General features: G+C 32.9%; 3 protein-coding genes across 6 annotated transcripts; 1 reads left to right on the forward strand and 2 right to left on the reverse strand.

Moving 5' to 3' along the window:
* Window positions 1-1,097: 1,097 nt before the first annotated feature.
* On the forward strand, window positions 1,098-2,377 carry clc-31 (Claudin family protein). The gene is made up of 2 exons (NM_061313.4): window positions 1,098-1,554; window positions 2,146-2,377. Exons 1-2 carry the CDS (start codon window positions 1,113-1,115, stop codon window positions 2,298-2,300), a joined length of 597 nt encoding a protein of 198 aa, NP_493714.2. The 5' UTR covers window positions 1,098-1,112; the 3' UTR covers window positions 2,301-2,377.
* Window positions 2,290-8,465, reverse strand: D1069.3 (the record flags this gene model as incomplete). Of its 3 annotated transcripts, NM_001026879.2 has the most annotated exons (10): window positions 2,290-2,824; window positions 3,600-3,761; window positions 4,369-4,620; window positions 4,845-4,934; window positions 5,504-5,748; window positions 6,863-7,019; window positions 7,664-7,780; window positions 7,827-7,990; window positions 8,040-8,148; window positions 8,229-8,465. In NM_001026879.2, the coding sequence occupies 10 exons, from the start codon at window positions 8,346-8,348 to the stop codon at window positions 2,711-2,713; spliced, it is 1,530 nt and encodes a 509-aa protein (NP_001022050.1). The 3 variants fall into 3 exon arrangements, 2 of the variants coding, with proteins under 2 accessions (NP_001022050.1, NP_001368514.1); NR_132576.1 differs by having other exon boundaries at window positions 2,711-2,824; window positions 3,600-4,620; window positions 8,229-8,348; NM_001381313.1 differs by lacking the exons at window positions 5,504-5,748; window positions 6,863-7,019; window positions 7,664-7,780; ... (1 more) ...; window positions 8,040-8,148; window positions 8,229-8,465 and having other exon boundaries at window positions 2,711-2,824; window positions 4,845-4,898.
* A 281-nt stretch (window positions 8,466-8,746) lies between these two features.
* On the reverse strand, window positions 8,747-17,643 carry dmsr-4 (G-protein coupled receptors family 1 profile domain-containing protein; the record flags this gene model as incomplete). 2 transcript variants are annotated; one of them, NM_001392993.1, is made up of 8 exons in its annotated part: window positions 8,747-8,996; window positions 9,278-9,573; window positions 9,929-10,071; window positions 10,122-10,210; window positions 10,269-10,435; window positions 10,481-10,603; window positions 10,997-11,166; window positions 17,583-17,643. In NM_001392993.1, the coding sequence occupies 7 exons, from the start codon at window positions 11,159-11,161 to the stop codon at window positions 8,840-8,842; spliced, it is 1,140 nt and encodes a 379-aa protein (NP_001379796.1). The 2 variants fall into 2 exon arrangements, with proteins under 2 accessions (NP_001379796.1, NP_001368505.1); NM_001381314.1 differs by having other exon boundaries at window positions 8,840-8,996; window positions 17,583-17,598.
* Window positions 17,644-18,234: the final 591 nt, after the last annotated feature.

The raw sequence follows: 18,234 nt of genomic DNA on the forward strand, positions 1-18,234 counted from the left end.
CCTCCTTACTAACATTTTCTTGATTCTTCAACTAGAAACTCTCCGGTCCACAACATTGCCACGTTGCTAGGCAAACCAAGAACAATAGGCAATGCTCAAAGAGCACAGCTCACTTTGAATATTTGATGAGCTTCCCGTAAAGAAGAGCCTATGGTTACCAGCCGTTATGGCAACAGGACCTCAACAAATCTCACGAAACGTCCGGGTATTTCAGTTTTCTATTGTTTTACAACTTTCTACCTTTTCCTATTTCAAACTTTTTCCACTGAATAACTTAATTTTTGAAACTCCTCTAAAATGGTTAGTGTTGTAGTTAGAGGACTCAAAATTGATTCCGAGCACTAAAAAATTGTCCTTTTTTGATTTCTAATGGTTTTGTACAATTTCAAAACATTATTATTTCTGCCAAAAAAACGAAAGTCATTAGATGGCTGAAAAAATGAGAAAAAATAGAAAATCGCCAAAATTTGTTGAAAACGGGTAATTCGTATTTGCTGAATTTAGAAAATCTAGGTTTAACCCATCAAAAACTATTAAAAAGTGGCAAAAATTCACAATTTTGAAACACCTCTAAAATGGTTATTTTTAAAGCTGGAGGACTCAAATTTGATCTCTGAACCTTAAAAAATTGTTCTTTTTTAGAACATAATAATTTTGAACATTTGTAGAAAAATTATTTGTTTTGCCAAAAAAAATGTACAGTCATTAGATGGCTGAAAAAAATTTGGGCAAAAATAAAAAGTTGTCTAATTTTGTTGAAAACGGGTAATTCGTATACGCTGAATTTAGAAAATCTAGGTTTAGCCCTTCAAAAACTATTTTAAAGCCTACGTGGAAGCCTGAAATCATTTTGGTTTAGTTTAAAAAACGCGTTTTTATAAATGTCTAAATTTCTGAATTTCTTTCGTAGTTGAAAATCGTCACAAGTAATTAGAAAATTTAGGGCGCACCGTACCGTACCCCCCGTAATTAAATTAGAGTTCCCATTTTGGGAGTGCTGCCTCAATTTATGAAATTTGGACTCCCTTTTTTCAATTTTCCAATTTTCTCAACTCCTCTCCAATATTCAAATATCTCAAAACTTTGTCGATTTCAAGATTTCCGTCTAAGAAATGGTCCGCAAATCGCACTGTGGCTACGGTCTGTTCCTGATTCTCGGCCTAATTCTGACCCTTGTCGCCATATTCACACCTGGATGGCGCAGCTACAAAGATAAGATTGAAAACTTCGACGATCTATTCATCTGGAATCATATTTTAGGCTCTGGAGCACCGGATCTTGGCCTAATTTCAAGATATTGTGGACAAGGGACTAGAGAAGTCAATCAGTACGACTGTAAGGCTTACGGGCGGTACCAACTTCCATTCGAGAAGTTTACGCTGGCATTTATGATTTTGGCTGTGATGTTTCAAGTTGTTTCCGTCGGATGTTTCATTGGATTGTTCTCACCACGTGCAAGGCTTGGATTACCTGCTGCAAGTACTGCTGGATTGGCATTTGTCTGTTTATTCATTTCGATTGTTGTCTACGGGGTTCGAATGCAATATAAAACTAGTGAGTTTTCCCAAAATAAGTTTTTTTCCAAGAAAATCGATAATTCTTTTTTTTTTGAATTTCTGATTTCCAGACAATCGAAAATTTTCAAAATAATTCTGATTTCTAAACAGAAACTCCGCAAATTTCCATTTCAAGTGGTTATCCCTTCCGACCAATCAGCGATGCTTAGAGGGGGCGTGGCCAACGTCGTTGATTTGTCAACACAAAAACTTCAGATTAAGGCTCAAATTAGATCGATTTTTTCAATTAGAAATACCTGGGATGAAGTCAACTTTTCTTGGTTTACGAAATATTCTCCAAAAGCTGTAATTATTAATTTCTTCTCCGACCAATCAGCGATGCCCAATGTTCGTGGCCAACGTCGCTGATTGGTCAACACAAAAACTTCACATTCAAGTGCAAATTGAAACTATTTAAACAAGTTTCTGGGTAGAAATAACATGTGGGGCATATGGGCATCTAATTTTTTCTCCGACCAATCAGCGATGCCCAGTGGGCGTGGCCAACGTCGCTGATTGGCCTGCAAACAATTTCCCAAATTTTCGGCAATTTGGAGCGAAATAAAATCCAAAACTCTATAATTTCCAGTGTACCTCCAATCAACTACCTACGAGCTTCTGGCTAATGTCTACTTGGGATATTCCTACTGGCTCGCAGTTGTCGCCACAATTGTGATGCTCATCGCGTCAAGCTTGTCTGGAACTCTTATCGGTCCTGCTGAATCAGATCACTTCAATCATTGAAAATTTATTTATATAACTTACTCATAAAGCCCTAATACATCGAAATAAAGTAAGGAGAAATAAATTAAAATTTAAACAAATAAATATATATATATATATATATAAATCGTGGCAAAATTGCTGTTGGCACGTAACGTTATACAATACTAACACGGTACATATCACAAGGAAAAGCATTTTCCAAAAAAAAAAAATTAGAAGAAAATTGAATAAATTATCATGCACATGCCAATTTGAGCTACCGAGTCGTTGCGAATTCGTCTGAAATTTTTGTTAAAAATTTATATAGTTCATGCAATTTTTTTTTTTGGAATTTATTTCTGAAATTTGAGCTTCTCTGGACTCCCACATTAAGATACACATAGAAATTTACATGCAAAAATACGGAAATTTTTAGAGAGAATTTTGAATTAGCTATCAATTGATCGATAAGTGCTCCCACCACTGTCCATATGCCGGAGACCCGCCATTGTGAATGCTCCTTTTTCTTTTGGAGACGTCGTTGGAGTTTCGTGGCCGTTTTTCTGAAATTTGGGGGGTTTATTCCCAAAATTCAATTCTTTTTCGGGGGTAAATTAATTTTCAAAAATCCAATTTTTCTAGCAATTTTGGGGGGTTCAGACTGGAAAAATCAAAAAAAAATTGTTTTTTTCAGAAATTGATCTAGATAAAAATCCAATTTTTGCCAATATTTTGGTATTGATTTGGGAAAACCCAATATTTCTAAATTTTTTCCAAAAAATTTAATTTTCATAATTTTTTAGTTTCAAAAAATCACTTTTTCTTAACAATTCAATTTTAAAAAAAGTGATCGTTTTGATATTTTTCAATAAAATCCGATTTTTCTGAAAATTATCTGGTTTTATAAAATTAATAACGCTAAAAGCGTTATTAATTTTATTAATTTATTAATTATTATTATTAATTTTTAGCGGGTTCATCCTGGAAAAATCAAAAAAATAAATTTTTTCTTAAATTGATTTACATAGATAAAAATCCAATTTTTGCAAATATTTTGGGGAAAAATTTGATTTTCTCAATTTTTCCAAAAAACTCGATTTTTTATTTAGTTCTAAAAAATCCGATTTTTCTGAAATTTATCTCGAAAAATTATTTTTTCTCAACAATTAAATTGAAAAAAGTAATCGTTTTGATATTTTTTAGTTAAAAAAAATCTATTCAGAATATTAAATTTAAAAAAAAAATTTTCAGTAGATTTGTGGATTCTGGGATTTTCAGGTGCCAAAATGCGATTTTTTTTGTTCCTGAAAATATTTATCGAAACCTCCCGAGTTCTACCTTTTTCTCTAAATCCTTATCATAATCGTGCTCAACAACTACCAAATCCCGTAATCGTCGTTCAACATCATCACCATTCAGTACAATTGGCTTATGGATTACTGTAGCCGGTGATGACGTGTCACTGTCGTTGGAAAATGAGCTCTCCGTTGGTTTTTCTTCCTGCAAGAAGTTGGAGGCTTTTGAAATTGGAAATTAAAATTTTCAATAATTTTTTCTTTGGGTTTTCAAAATCTTTTCCCCCGAAATTTCTCAAATTTTTAGAATTTTTTAAAACTGAATTTCGATTCATTTTTCTATTTTAGCGAAATTTGGATTTTTTAGCGGAACTTTAGGTGGAGTAGAGCCAAAAATTGTGTTGCCTGATTTTTTAAATTTGAAAAAAAAAATCGTATATTTGGTCATTAGACTCTATTTTCTGTCACTCTACCCAAAATCCCTACTCCAACTTTAAAAAAAATCTCAGATTAAATTCTTCAGAAGATATTTTTCAATCATGGGGCATCGATAAGTTTTTATGCTTTTACCCGCATTTTTTTGAACAAAATATCGATTTTTCTGTCAATTCTGTCAAGTTTTGGTGTGAAAAAAATCATTTTGAACATGGTGCATCGACGATTTTTTTTAAAGATTTTTAACAAAATTCGATTTTTGTTTTCAGCATATTTTAAGTGTTTTTGTGTGCATTTTCAAACGGTTTTTGGCACTTTTTTTCCCGTTTTCCTCCTCCGATTTTTCCCCAAAATTTCCATCCAAAACCCCGCCGTACTTTAATAGTCTGCAGCTCATTTTCCTCGGGTTCCACACTTTTTCGTCGTCTATGCATCTTCTGATGCAGTCCTCCCTTCACTTTTTCCACTTTTTTCTTCAAATCATGCAAATGATCGATTCCCTCCTCCATAAGCTCGTTGAATCGTGACGACGTGGATTCTTTTTGACGTTCCAAAACTGGAATATCTTCAGGCATTCGTTTCATTTTCAGTGAGGCGTTCGTAACCATGTCGCGGCGCTTTGTTTGGTCCTGAAATAACAGAAATTAGAGATTTTACGATTTTTTGTACCTTTTTGAAATTTTTGGAAGGAAAATTGGATCTGATTTTAGAAAATTTTTTTAAAAATCCGCTTTTAAATTTATAAACTACATAAAATTGGTTTAAAAAATTAAATTACAGCATCTGAATCAATTTTTTCCTAATTTTTCAGAGTTTTCCACTGAAAAAACGCCAATTTTCACGAATTTTTCACCTTATGCTGTGGCCGTGTCCACATGAGTTCCCCTCGTTTCTCCTTGCTCCACATGTTGTCCAAAAGTGAGTTACGGAGGGAGTTAACGACCTGAAAAGGGTGAAAATATTATTTTTCGGGTCATTTAACATTGAAAATAGACATGGAAATGAGAAATTTTCAGCTGAGATTTAATAAAATTGTTTAAAAACTTTTTTTTGGCAAACTGGCAAATTGACGGAATTGAAAATTTGCGGCAAATCGGCAAACCGGCAAATTGATGGAATTGAGAAATTCCGGCAAATTGTCGGAATTTGAAATTTTAGGCAAATCGGCAAATCGCCGGAACTGAAAATTTGCGGCAAATCGACAAACCTGCAACTTGTCGGAATTGAAAATTTCCGGCAAATCAGCATATTGCCGGAATTGAAAATTTCCGCCAAATTCCCGAAATTGAATATTTCCGGCAGATCGGAAAACCGGCAAAGTACGGCAATGAAAAATTCCGGCAAATCGGCTAATCAGCAAATTGCCGGAATTGAAAGTTTCCTGCAAATCGGCAATTTACCGATTTGCCGAAATTGTCGACGAAAAAACTTTGCCGCTATGTGCCAAAATGACTATTAATTTTTATTTTTAGATTTCTATATTTTCAAAAAATTCCAAAAAAATTTCCCTACCAAAAGCGTATCGGGAAGCATTTCATATTGTGCTCTCAAATGAATAGCATCAATTGCCTGCAGAGCCAAATCGGCGGCTCCATTGAAAAGTGCCAAATAGCATCCACGTAGCAAATGATTCAAAAACTCTCCGGACACTTGCTGACGTGGTTTTTTTGAAAAATCTTCGATAATCTCGTGAGATTCAGTGTCGAGCACACGGCTACGGAATGCAGTCTCCGGGAATGTGAAGCCAGAACGGCAGACTGGAATGGAAATGGAAAAATTAAATTTTTCTGATTAAAAGCTGTATTTTTCCACGAAAAAAAAATATTGAAAAAAGTGAAAAATTAACAACTTTTTTTGGAAAAGGGGAAAAATTATAACATTTTAGATTTTTTATTAAAACAATTTTTCTGTTAAAAACTCGAGCAAAATAGAATTTTTTGTGTGAAAAAAATATGGAAAACCTGATTTTTTTTGTTGAAATTGAAATTTTTTTGTGAAAAATATGGAAAAATTAGATTTTTCAGAATAAAAAACTTTTTTTTAAAATCCCATTTTGTTTTCTTTAAATCTTTTTTGGAAACGGAAAGAAATATATAAAATTATAGGGCTTTTTTATGTAAAAAAAAATGTTTTTTGTTAAAATTCGGCCAAAATTGAATTTTATGTGAAAAATATGGAAAAATAGATTTTTTTTTGGTTAAAATTTGGTTCAAATTGAATTTTTTTTGTGAAAAATATGGAAAAAATAGATTTTTCTGAAAAAAAACGTTTTTTTTTAAATTTTTTTTTAAAAATCCCAATTTTTTCTTTAAATCTTTTTTGGAAAATGAAAAAATATGTAAAATTTTAAATTTTTAAATAGAAAAAAGTTTTTTTTGTTAAAATTTGGTGAAAATTGAATCTTTTTTTGTGAAAAATATGGAAAAAATTAGATTTTTCTGAATAAAAAACTTTTTATTTGGAAAACTTTTAAAAAAATTCCCAATTTTTTAAATTTAAATATTTTTTCGGAAAAGGAAAGAGATAAATAAAACGTTAGATTTTTTAATTAAAACCATGTTTTTTATTTGGATAAAGCAATTTTTTAAAAAATTTTCGCAGAAAAAATTGCATTTTTTCAACAAAAAACTGAAATTTCTATTTTTTACAGAAAAAATCGGACATTTATGGAAAAATGCAGAATTTTCGATTTTAATATAGAAAATATTAAAATTATTGGTTTTTTTCGTATGGAAAATATAAAAATTTCAGATTTTCTCACAATACTTTAACTTTAATTTTTTTTTCCCGAAAAATAGTGATTTTTCTCGATTTTTCCTATCAAAAATTGGAAATTTCTCAATTTCTTTTCAGAAAAATTTAAAAATTTACCTGAAAGCGTTCCCAAACAGACATATCTCGCCGCAACTTCGCTTGCAACTTCGAAAAGTGACTCGTTTACAGAAAATAAAATTCTATTGATAATCATGAATTTATTTTCTCCGTTCATCTTGGATACCGACGGAAATGGACCAAAGCGGAGCGTGTTCTGCAAAAAAAATTTCTTTGAAAAATTCCGGCAAATCGGCAAATTGACAGAATTAAAAAATTCCGGAAAATGGGCAAATTGCCGGAATTTAAAAATTCCGGGAAATCGGGCAACCGGCAAATTGCCGGATTTGAAAAATTCCGGAAAATGGGCAAATTACCGGAATTTAAAAATTTCGGCAAATCGGCCAACCGACACATTGCCGGAATAGAAAAATTCCGGCAAATCGGCAATTTGCCGGAGTTTAGAAAATCCGGGAAATCGGCCAACAGGCAAATTGCCGGAATTGAAAATTTCCGGCAAATCGGCAAACTGCCAGAATTGAAAAATTCCGGCAAATCGATCAACCGGCAAATTGCCGGAATTTAAAAATTCCGGGAAATCGGTCAACCGGCAAATTGCCGGATTTGAAAATTTCCGGGAAATCGGCAAATTGCCGGAATTGAAACTTTTCGGCAAATTGACCTTTTTTCGCATTTTTAGTTGTAAAAATAAAATTTTTGATTAAAATATTGAATTTTTAATAAAAATTCAATTTTTTAGTAATTTTGTTTCGATTTTTTGTAAACGATTCCGAGAAAAAACCATCAAATAGACGAAAAAATTATACCAAAAATCGAAATGAAAATTCAAATTTTCCTTACCAAAACCGGTGTAATACTTGCATTTCTCATTACAGGAACATCGGTTTGTACTTGAATTTTCGCCGGATCGTGGTAGACGCTATGATGGCGGATTGAGGGGATTCTGATGTCTTCCATCTGAGAAATTCGTTTTTTTTTTCGGTGAAAAACCAGCAAATCTGACCTTTTTCTCGTTAGATTCCGAGCCATCCACAATTTCTTCATTATAAATCGCAATAAGGAAGGTTTCGAACAAAGAAATGCTCTTATGCTGCTTTTTTGACAGAGCCAATAGGTAAAGTGACACAAATCCCGGCACAAATTGCAGAGCATAGAGCCTGAGCACTCCTGGAATATTTTTTAATAATTCATATTAAAATATTCAGAAATTCCATACCTTCTTTATAATAAATCGATAGAATTTGACCAATTATCGATTGAATTAGATCCACATCTGTGTAGTTTGAAGCGATGTAATTGGCGGCAAATAAGGAATTTGGAGCAACCTGGTAAATAATTCGATGTTAAGACTCATTTTTTCGTCGAAAAAACCGGATTTTTAACGTGAAAATCTCTAAAAACTCACTTTATTCAAGAATTTCTTCTTCAGATGATTTTCCTCTCGTTTATCCGGCAATTTATTCGGCACCGCTGCTCCAGACTTGGACACTTCCAGCAAAAAGTCGGATAATTGATCGATATTCATTATTTTCCGTTAAAAATTCAGCGATTTTCCATTTAAAATATATTTAAAACACTTTAATTCGAGAAAATCGGCTGAAAATCGAGTTATAAACAAGGCGCGCCTGCGGGATTTCGGAGTGTCGTTGGCAGTATAGGTGTGCCTGCGTCTCTTTGGCGAGAGAGTGGGCTCTCTGGTGAGCGGAAGACGCCGGAAAAAGAGAAAAAAGATTTTATAATCAAATTAGCGAATTATTCTCAAAGAATGGGAAAACTCCCATTCAAAATGCGTTAAAATGTACTGTAAACTAGAATCTGTGCGAATTCGCGTAAACTTCGGTGTACTGTAGCTTAAAGTACAGGTACCACGTTCTCACAGGTATAATAACCTGAAAATTGCTGGAAGACACAAAATCAATATAGAAATCGAAACTTTTTATTCAATATTGAATTAAATTCACAACCCGTAGTCTTAATTCAGATAAAAACCCGTATGAATTCAATAATAGGCAAGTGTTAGACCCCAACGGGCGCCGGCAATTTCTTTTTGATTTCCCGCGCAAGTCGACGACGTTCTCCGTGATTGCGAAGCCACGATTCGACACGTATCAGCATATGACCGAATGTTTGACGGTACCGGGAGCTCATCACACAATAGAGCAGGAAATCCACGCTGGAAATTGAAATTTTTTAATAGATTCTTGTAGAATTTGCACATGTTGTCAGAGTGTCTCATTTCGGCTAGATCTACGTGGATCTACAAAAAATGCGGCAATTTAGACGCAGGGTTCTCAACAGATTTTGCATGAACGTGCTGATGTCACATTTTTTGGACAAAAAATTCCCGCATTTTCTGTAGATCAAACCGTAACGGGACAGCCTGGCACCAAGTGCTAAAATTAACTGAGCTTAAGCCCAAGCCTCACATTAAGCTTATCAAAAAGCCAAACTAACCTGCAATTAATCAGCGATAGAAAATCCAACAATTCGGATAAATTCTTATAAATATAAATATTAACATCTCCTGTGTACAGGCCATTCAGAAGTGCCAAAAACCCCTGCGGAAGCTCTGTCACCAAAAAAACCACAAGCATAATGATGAGCATATAGGTGGTACGGTCGGGTACTGTAGTTTTCTTGACGTGTTTTCGGAAGCTTTTCGAGTATAAATAATTTCGTTTCTCATCTGTTTGACGGAGTTTTACCACCAGAGCAATGGTAAACCAGAGGAGAAGTGCGCAGGGGATTGCCTGGAATGAAGAATTTGAAAATTTGCGCGTAAATTTTGGTGTTTGCGGATCATTTTTGATACCTCGCACACGGCCCGGCAAGTGGTACATCCGCGCAAATGCGCTCTACTGATACTTTGAGTGTAACCAAGTTTGGGGGCGTAATAGGGCATTTTCTATATGCATCACAAAATATTGGGCCACCCTTTTTTGAGAAAAACGCGCCCAATCGTTCAGGTATACGGTAGATAAATTGCGTACAAGTGCCACTTCTCGGGCCGTGCCTGACAATGCACATGTTTGAAAATTGAGCAAAATGAATTCAAAACATTATATTTTACGAGCAAATTTACTCAATTTAAAAACTAAAATTTACCTTCAACACAATCGCCAACATCCACAAGTTAAACTTGAAAAACGCGCACGAATACGTAGAAAAATTCAAACTATATCGAACTTCTTTTGGTATACTCTGACCGGAAAGCCTCAAAACTTCGGAAACGGTTGAGGTCTCGATTTCTGAAATGAACTAGAGTTTTTAAATGAAAATTAACTATAAAATGACTTACCCGGACTCTCTATTTCATATATTTTGTGTAGAACAAGTGTAGGGAGGCAGACAATTGATAACACAACGCTAACAACGCCGAATAGTTGCCTAGAAATTGGAAAATTATTTTTTCACAGTAATTTTCATTTGCACCCTCCAAACTTACCAAGAATTCCTTGGCTGCAGCCATTTGCTGTGAATATTTCCTAGTGCTTGCCACCGTATAAATGCCAATGCACCACCCATATAAAGCGTAATAGCATGTAATGTCATCGAGGACCACACGTGAAATTTCAGAAATACCAGCCAAATGTAGCTGTAGCCATGGTCGGTCTGCAATCATAGAATTAGTAAATATGGAAAATCTTGAAATTTCACCTCATAAAATCGAAATCGCATCAAATAAATACTGTATGACGTCATGGTGATGACGTCACAAAAGGCTACGGCGGTGAGCACACTGTTCACAGCACATCTTCGCATTCGGGGACGAGATAGTACCTGAAAATCAAATTTTAAAATCGGCAAATTGGCAAAGTGCCGGAATTGAAAAATTCCGGAAATTCAGCAAACCAGCAAATTGCCGAAAATTAAAATATCCGGCAAATCGGTAAACCGCAAATCGGCAAATTGCCGGAATTGAAAATTTCCCGCAAATGGGGAAACCGGCAAATTGCCCGAATTGAAAATTTCCGGCAAATCGGCAAATTTGCAAATTGCTGGAATTGAAACTTTCCGGCAAATCGGCAAATTTCCAAATTGCCGGAATTGAAAATTTTCGACAGATCGGCAACAAACCGGCAAGAAAGTTTCCCGATGATGCATTATATTTATACATAAATTCCCACGCGCATGATAATTTTTTCAACAAATTTTGATGCTTTTCAAACTCACCGCAATATGAATCGCATTGCTGAAAACGCCAACAATACATATAAAAAGACAGGCGTATCTATGGAAATATGTGTAAAAGCTCTGAAATTGCTCGAGAGCATCGATGAGGCCAGAAACTGCGGGATCCTGCGGGTCGAACAGTGTTCCTCCTTCATCTTGACACATAACACCTGAAAAACTTTTCAGAGTATGGGGGAATTATGGAAAAAGTTAGCGGAGAGGTTTCGAGAGTTTTTGTACCAAGTACAGATTTTCGGATTTTTAAAAAAATAATTGAATTTGCGCGTAAAATACGGCGCATTGCGTCCGTGGTTGCACAATTTGCACAAAGCAAATTTATTTGGAACCAGGTGACAAACTAAATGGAAATAGTCAAATACTTTTCATATTCAAAAACATGTTTTAATGGTATGGAACACATTTTTTGCAGAAAAAGAGAAGATAAACTAGAAAAAGGTTAAAATTCAATAAAAAAGTTTAAAATAGACAGATCAAAAAGCTATAATGATGTATGTCTACATATTCGTCACCAAAACACATACAATTTCTAAAAACGTCGTAACACGTCGTCTAATTTGACGACGAGTGGGGGAAGGGGAAAAATTAGGAGAGAGAGTTTGAATAAATATGCAAATTTTATGAGTAGTTCCAAGAAAGTTTTTCCGGGATTAGTTCCCCGTCAAGAGTGTAGTTGCGCCTCAGGTTATTCTTATGCACTTGGAAATAGGAATTAGATTTTTTTTGAATGTCAGAAACACTAGTTCCTAATTGAAAAATATGGGTGATCAGAAATCCGACTTCCTGGTGGAAAAGTAGAAGTTTTCAGAGTTTCGGTGTATCTAATTTGATTTTTTTCAAATAATTGATAAATAATTGATAAGTTAGTAAGCACCACATTTTTGTGAAAAAGTTCATTATGCGGTAGTTTTGATTTTTTTTGCTATGAGTTGAGTTGTAATTTTATTTTATTTTTTAACTTTGCGGTAATTTTCAATTTAAATCTACAAAAAAATATTGCAGTAATTTCAGTTTTTATTTCAAAAAGCTTTGGATATTCTATAAAATTTTGGCGCAAGTGTGGAGTTTTTATGTTTCAAAAAATGTTGACTGAAAGTTCAGAATTTTTTATTTTTTAAGAATTACAGCAAATTTTAGTTTTTTTTTTTAATTTTAAATACTTTTTTCCCGAAATTTACCTACATTATTTTAACTGAGAAAGTTCTCAATTTGTGCTCAAATTAAAAAAAATAAGACAAAAAAAGAAGGATATCTGGAACAGGAGGGAAGCCAATTGAATAAAAAAAAACAAATCGTGATGATGTAAATTTGAAATTAGAAAGTTTGGATTATGTACTTACTATTACCACTTTGAACTATAATGTCATTTGTTAATATTAAAACTTTAAAACATTGCCACTGAATTTTTCAAAATTTCTGGAAATAAATTTTTCAGTTTTTCGCTTTACTAATAGTAAATACAACTTGTTTTTCCAAAAAAACGTATATATATACATATATCCCTCATGAACTTGTTCATGCTGAGAACCGACTCCTACGTACTCTATGGGGGATTTGAAATCTATTTCTGATTTGAAAAAAAACATGAAGGTCAGACGTCAGGAATCATTTTTACGTACTGATGAGGAGATTATTTTTTGGTTATTATTCCATATTTTTGGAAAAATACAAAATTCAATTATTTATATTTTGCAAAGAACATTTAGCCTAACTCAATTTCCAAGTAAGTTCCAGCAATTTTTTTGTTTTGGAAAAATTCTCATGAAGTGTGTTTTTCCGAAAATACATTTCCTCTTTTTTGTCGAGTAGTATATTTATGACATATTTATAAAACAAGCTACCTATAATTTTGAAAGCAAGATTAAAATTTCTAGAAATCAAAAAATGAAATAACCAAGGATTGTAACATCTTGTAACATTAAGTTCGCTTTTTGAAAAAAAAAAAATTTTACGGTGGAATTTAAGATTTATATAAGATTTATATATAATGGAATTTAAGATTTATATAAATTGTAATAAAAAACAAATTTTAAAATAAAAAATTCCAAGAATTTTCATTTTTTATTATTCTTTCCATTGCTCTGAATATGAATAAAAACATGTAGAGTAAACTTATTTTTGATTAATAACTGTGTTTTGGATGATAAGGTTGCCATCGAAAAACATTATGATTCAAAGATTGATAAGTATGTATTGGGAAGGAAAGCAGGAAATAATAAGAAAAAACGGAAGCTTGACGTGTTTTAGGTCAAAGTTTTCATCGAATGATTTATTCGTGGAAGTATTATTGTTTTGGAAAATAGTTTTTCGTTGTGGATGGTTTTGAAAAATAATTTGATTTTTCGGATAATAAAATTCTGGAAAATATGACGTCGGGTTTAGAAAACTCAAACATTTCGAAAATTATCAAAAAAAATTTTGCAGCAAAATTCATAATTCTGAAAAAATGTTTTTAAATTATTCTTAAACTTAAAATCGGCTTATCATTTACATTTTCGGCGGAAAATTTGAAATTTTAATTTTAAAGACGATAATAAAAAAAACCCATAAATTTAAAATTTAATTACTCTTCAAAGGTGTAAAAATATTTAAAAATTCAATTTTCAGCTACTTCCTTAAAGCAATAATGATAATTTTCAGATTTCTTTCTCTATTCAAATTTACCACCAAATCAACCATCTATTCATGCTAGGAAAACGTGATTTTTCTGTATTTTGATGCTGTTTTCACACTTTTTTTTAAAGATTTTTTTTTAGGTTTTTGTAATTTTCAGACGAATTTCTTGAATTGGAATGAATCATGCATCGATCAAACTTCAACTAAAAAATTTTACGTCAGGACTGAAAAACATGTAGGAAATTTTTTTTAGTACGGAATTTTTTTAAAGCGCATTTTTTCCAAATTTTCCAAAATCTCACAATTTGAGGGCTTAACCCAGAAATTTTTTTAAACGACAAAATACTGCAAAAATTTAATGATAATGGCCAATGAACTTTACCGAATCTTACAGCAATAGTCCAAAAATCAATTGAAAAAAATGGAAGAAAAAACTTGAATAATCCTTCACTCCCCCTTCTACTTTCAGTGACAAGTTATGAATTTTTGATATACATGTATGTAATCTCATTTTCATAAAAAGATTAAAAATCACATGAAGCTGAACAAAAAATAAACGTCGAGTCAAGGAAGAAAACGTCGAATATTGGATTAAACCCCCCACCACGTCAGTGTCCCATACTTTTTTCAGGGCCAAAAATTGGACTTTTTGAACTTAAAAAAAGCTATACTGAAAACTAAATGCAAGCTCCTCAGCTTGACACAAAACAAAAAAAAAACTGCTTTTATCCATAATTAAAAAATATATATTAGGAATTTTCAACATGTGAAATATTCTAGTTTCTAGCTCAAAAGCAAGATGAAACTCAAAAAAAAAACGACAGATTTTTCAAGTGGATTTTGTTGGATTTTCAATTTTTGTTTGAAAAGTCCGAAAAAAGCGGAACGAAACAAAAAAAAAGTTTTTTGATCAGTAGTTCAGAGTATCAGATTTCTGTAGAGCAGCGGCTCCCGCGCGCGTGAAATCTTGTATGCTATTTCATTCACAAAAATCTACGTAATATATTGAAAACGACCAGAAATCTGTTCCAAAATAAAATTTTTCGAGCGAAATTCGAAAAAAGGGAGAAGCTCAGGTCTTGTGGCCTAGCTTTACGCTTAGGCTTCGGCATAGACTTTGGCATAGGCTTCGGCATAGGCTTCGGCATAGGCTTCGGCATAGGCTTTGGCATAGGTATAGGCTTAGGCTTAGGGTTAGGGTTAAGGTTTGGGTTAGGCTTTGGCTTAGGCTTAGGATTAGTCTTGGGCTTTGGTTTAGGTTAAGGCTTAGGCTTATTCTTAAGTTTAGGCTTAGGCCTAGGCTAAGGCTTAGGCTTATTCTTAAGTTTGGGCTTAAGCCTAGGCTTAGGTTTCCGCTTAGGCTTTGGCTTAGGCAATTTTTTGGAATTAAGCTTACGCTCATAGTCAGGCAAAGTAGCTTCACTTTTTTCAATGTAAAAGAATATCATTACAGAATTTTTCCCTCGTTTTGTAGCCCCAGTTTTCTTGTATTCAATTCGAAGAAAAAGTTGACTAAAAACCAGAAATCTATTTTATTAAAGGAACAAAAAAAATATTTTGTTTGGTCGGATGAAGTGGAATTGAAAGAGAGGGGTCCGGCGGTTAATAGAATTGTCGAAATAGACAAAAGAAATTGGCGTAGAAGGGGGGATAAGTGCATTATCTCACCCACTAGTCAATGCACAAATCTGATAGAGATTTCTAATTTTGGAAAAAGTTGGGGAGGCTTTTCAGTGTGAGCTTTAAGAAAATATGTTGTATGTTAGTCTAACAAGAAATCTTCAAAAGTGTGCAAATTTGAGATGAATTAGAAATTGGAGAAAGTTGGACAAATTAGAAACAAGAAAATAAGGAAACTTTTCAAAATTTTCAAGAAAGATCCTAGATCTAGGATTCTCGACTTGTTTTGAATCAAAAATTCAAAAATTCAAGAAAATTCAATATTATTCACGATAGAAGAGATTTTCAAGCAAAGTACATGAAAATTCAACTTTCAAAAAAATTGAACTTTGTTGTCAGACTTACTTGTAGGGAATTTTACTATAATACATGAATTTTCGGAATTAAAAATTCTTCCGGCTTTTTGAAAAACAGAGTTCAAACGTAAATGGACGCCACATTTTGCTCACACGAAAAAAAAAATCAGACATTCTTACAAATAGCCTTTTTATTTTTATAACATTATGAAAAATAGGTTTTGGCGTAGGCTTAGGCTTAGACTTAGACTTAGGCTTAGGCTTAGGCTCGGGCGTAGGCTTAGGCTTAGGCTTGATCTAGATTTATCCAGATTAATCCAGATTCGTTCATAATTAATTTCAAAAAAAAGTTCTAAGAAACGCACAAAAAACTAAAAAATAGTCTTATTCCTTCATCAATTCCCAGTTGTTTTCCTGTCTATTCTTGGCTAATTTTTTATTCATTTTTTTGACTAATCACCTAATTTCCAGACAAATTAGCTACCAAAACAGAGAAAATGTTTTGAAAAAGGCAATAAAAAGATAGGATGAGAAAGAAAAATATGTTATTTACGTGATAAAACACACAAAAACTCTCCGGAGGGTACTCCTCCTCTTTATCCAATAGAAAAGTGATGAGAGATTCGGGTACGGAGCACCTCTTGAGAACTCTTGACAGGGACAAAAGTTTCATGGTTTTAGGTCAAGAAATGCACAAAGAGGACGAATTTAATTTTTTTTTAATTCGGGCCCAAATTGTCGTATGCCATTCGAAAGGGAACGCTTACAATAGTAGTATTAATTTTTGGAAAAAAATCCGAAAAAAATGTTGTGGTCAAAAAAGTACGCTTTTTATAGAAAATTTTTAGACCCATAATGTGGTATTTCCTGGTTGTAACTATTGTGTTGAGTGGCAAATTAATTGTATTTAGTTGTTTGTTTTTCAAAGTAAAATAGTAAAAAAAAAACGGAATAATTAAATTCTGAGTCAAATTTTGATGTCAGCTACAGCTAATAAAAGAACCCTAACTTCTAGCTGTAGGTAACAAATAGGCAGGAGGCATTTTTCGCCTGCCTAGACAGCTTGAAATATTTGAAGTATGCTAAAGTACGAAAATTGCAAATTTTATAGAAAATATTTGCGCCAAGAATTTTTTGTTTTTGAAAAACAAGCACTTTCAATTGAGAGAAAAAACTAAAGGAGGATTTTTATTTTTGAACATAAATAACAATATTTCATTCGAGACATGGGAATTATTTATTGTAATTGGAAAATTTAATACGCGGGGTTTTTACAACAAATTAATGAGAAATGCAAGTTTTTGCAATAATAAGTGACAACTTTGACTTGGATTCTTGCTTAGGCTTAAGCTTAGGTTAAAGCTTTGGCTTAGGCTTAGGATCAGGCTTAGTCCTAGGCTTGGAAATAGGCCTTGGCTTTGATTCAGGCTCACAATTGGTCTGTTAGGGCTTAAACTCAAATTCCGCTCGTTATTCAAGTTTCAGATTGTTAGCATTAAGCTTGAAACAGCCTGAACTTGTGGCAGGGTTCAGGCTTCAGCTCAAAAAATGCCGATTCTTAACGTTAGCTCAAGCTTTAAAGATTAAAATTTTCAGTAAAGTTCTAAAAATAAGAGAAAAGCTAACAAAACTAAACGATTATTTTTCCGGGTTCGAAAAGTGTTTGACTAGATGCCCTGAGGGCATATAAAGCCAGAAACATTCGACAGAGGAAAAAATAAGGAGAAGCCTCTTGTGTCTGGGACCAACCTTTGGACGTGTGCAAAAGGGAATAAGATGACGGAGAAGGGAAAAAGTTGGGTTAGGTACCCCATGGGACGGCCATCAAGGATATAGAAGCAAAAAAGGTTTCTTTGGAAGATAAAATGAAAAACGGGGAAGATGGAGGACAAAAACGTATTTTATTTTCAAGAAAATGGGGTTTTTCTTTTTTTTTCTGTAGCCGAAAAGTTCAGAAATCTATTTGAAACACTCACCATCGCTTTCTCCCATTCCATCCAATTTTCAGTGAAATTTTGATGATCACGTGGATTATCTGGAAAGAAGTTTGTTGAAAATATATACTGAAAATATATAGCAATACAAAATCTGAGAAAGGAAAAAAGTAACAGGAACATTATTTGAAAAAATCCAAAATCTGTGAGCACTAAAATATTTTTTAAAAGTGATATTTTTCGAGAATAAAAATTTAAATAGATTTTGATTTTTAGCCTTTTTGAAAAATCAGGAACAACTTTAGGACGTTATAAAAAATTCTGAGAAATTCTGGAAAAGGTCTAAGGCGTTTCGGAAATTTTAGAAAAAATTTCTGGAAAATACTGAAATATTGAAAAATTGTTTTTATTTTTTCTTCGAGTATTCTGGAAATTTGGAATTTTTGAAATTTTATGAAAATACCAGAGAATTTGTGTGAATTTTTTTGACATTTTTTTGAAAATTCTAAGAAATTTGGAAGACTTGTCAATTTCCCTTTTTTAGAATATCAATAAAATCTGCACAAATTACTCGTAAATATACAATTTTTATATTTTTACCTAGATAAAATTTTTTTAAAAACAAATTAAAAAAGTCCAAAAATTACTTTTAAAACCAGGAACTTCGAGATTCATTATAAAATTGTTCCAAAAA

The sequence above is a fragment of the Caenorhabditis elegans genome, chromosome II, assembly GCF_000002985.6.
Source record: "Caenorhabditis elegans chromosome II".
In the NCBI taxonomy this organism is placed as follows: domain Eukaryota; kingdom Metazoa; phylum Nematoda; class Chromadorea; order Rhabditida; family Rhabditidae; genus Caenorhabditis; species Caenorhabditis elegans.

Excerpts from the sequence above, each read along its gene's own strand:
- clc-31 (NM_061313.4), top strand. The coding sequence starts at position 1,113 with ATGGTCCGCAAATCGCACTGTGGCTACGGTCTGTTCCTGATTCTCGGC. Across the intron at positions 1,555-2,145 it reads TCGAATGCAATATAAAACTA|TGTACCTCCAATCAACTACC; the intron begins GTGAGTTTTCCC and ends TATAATTTCCAG.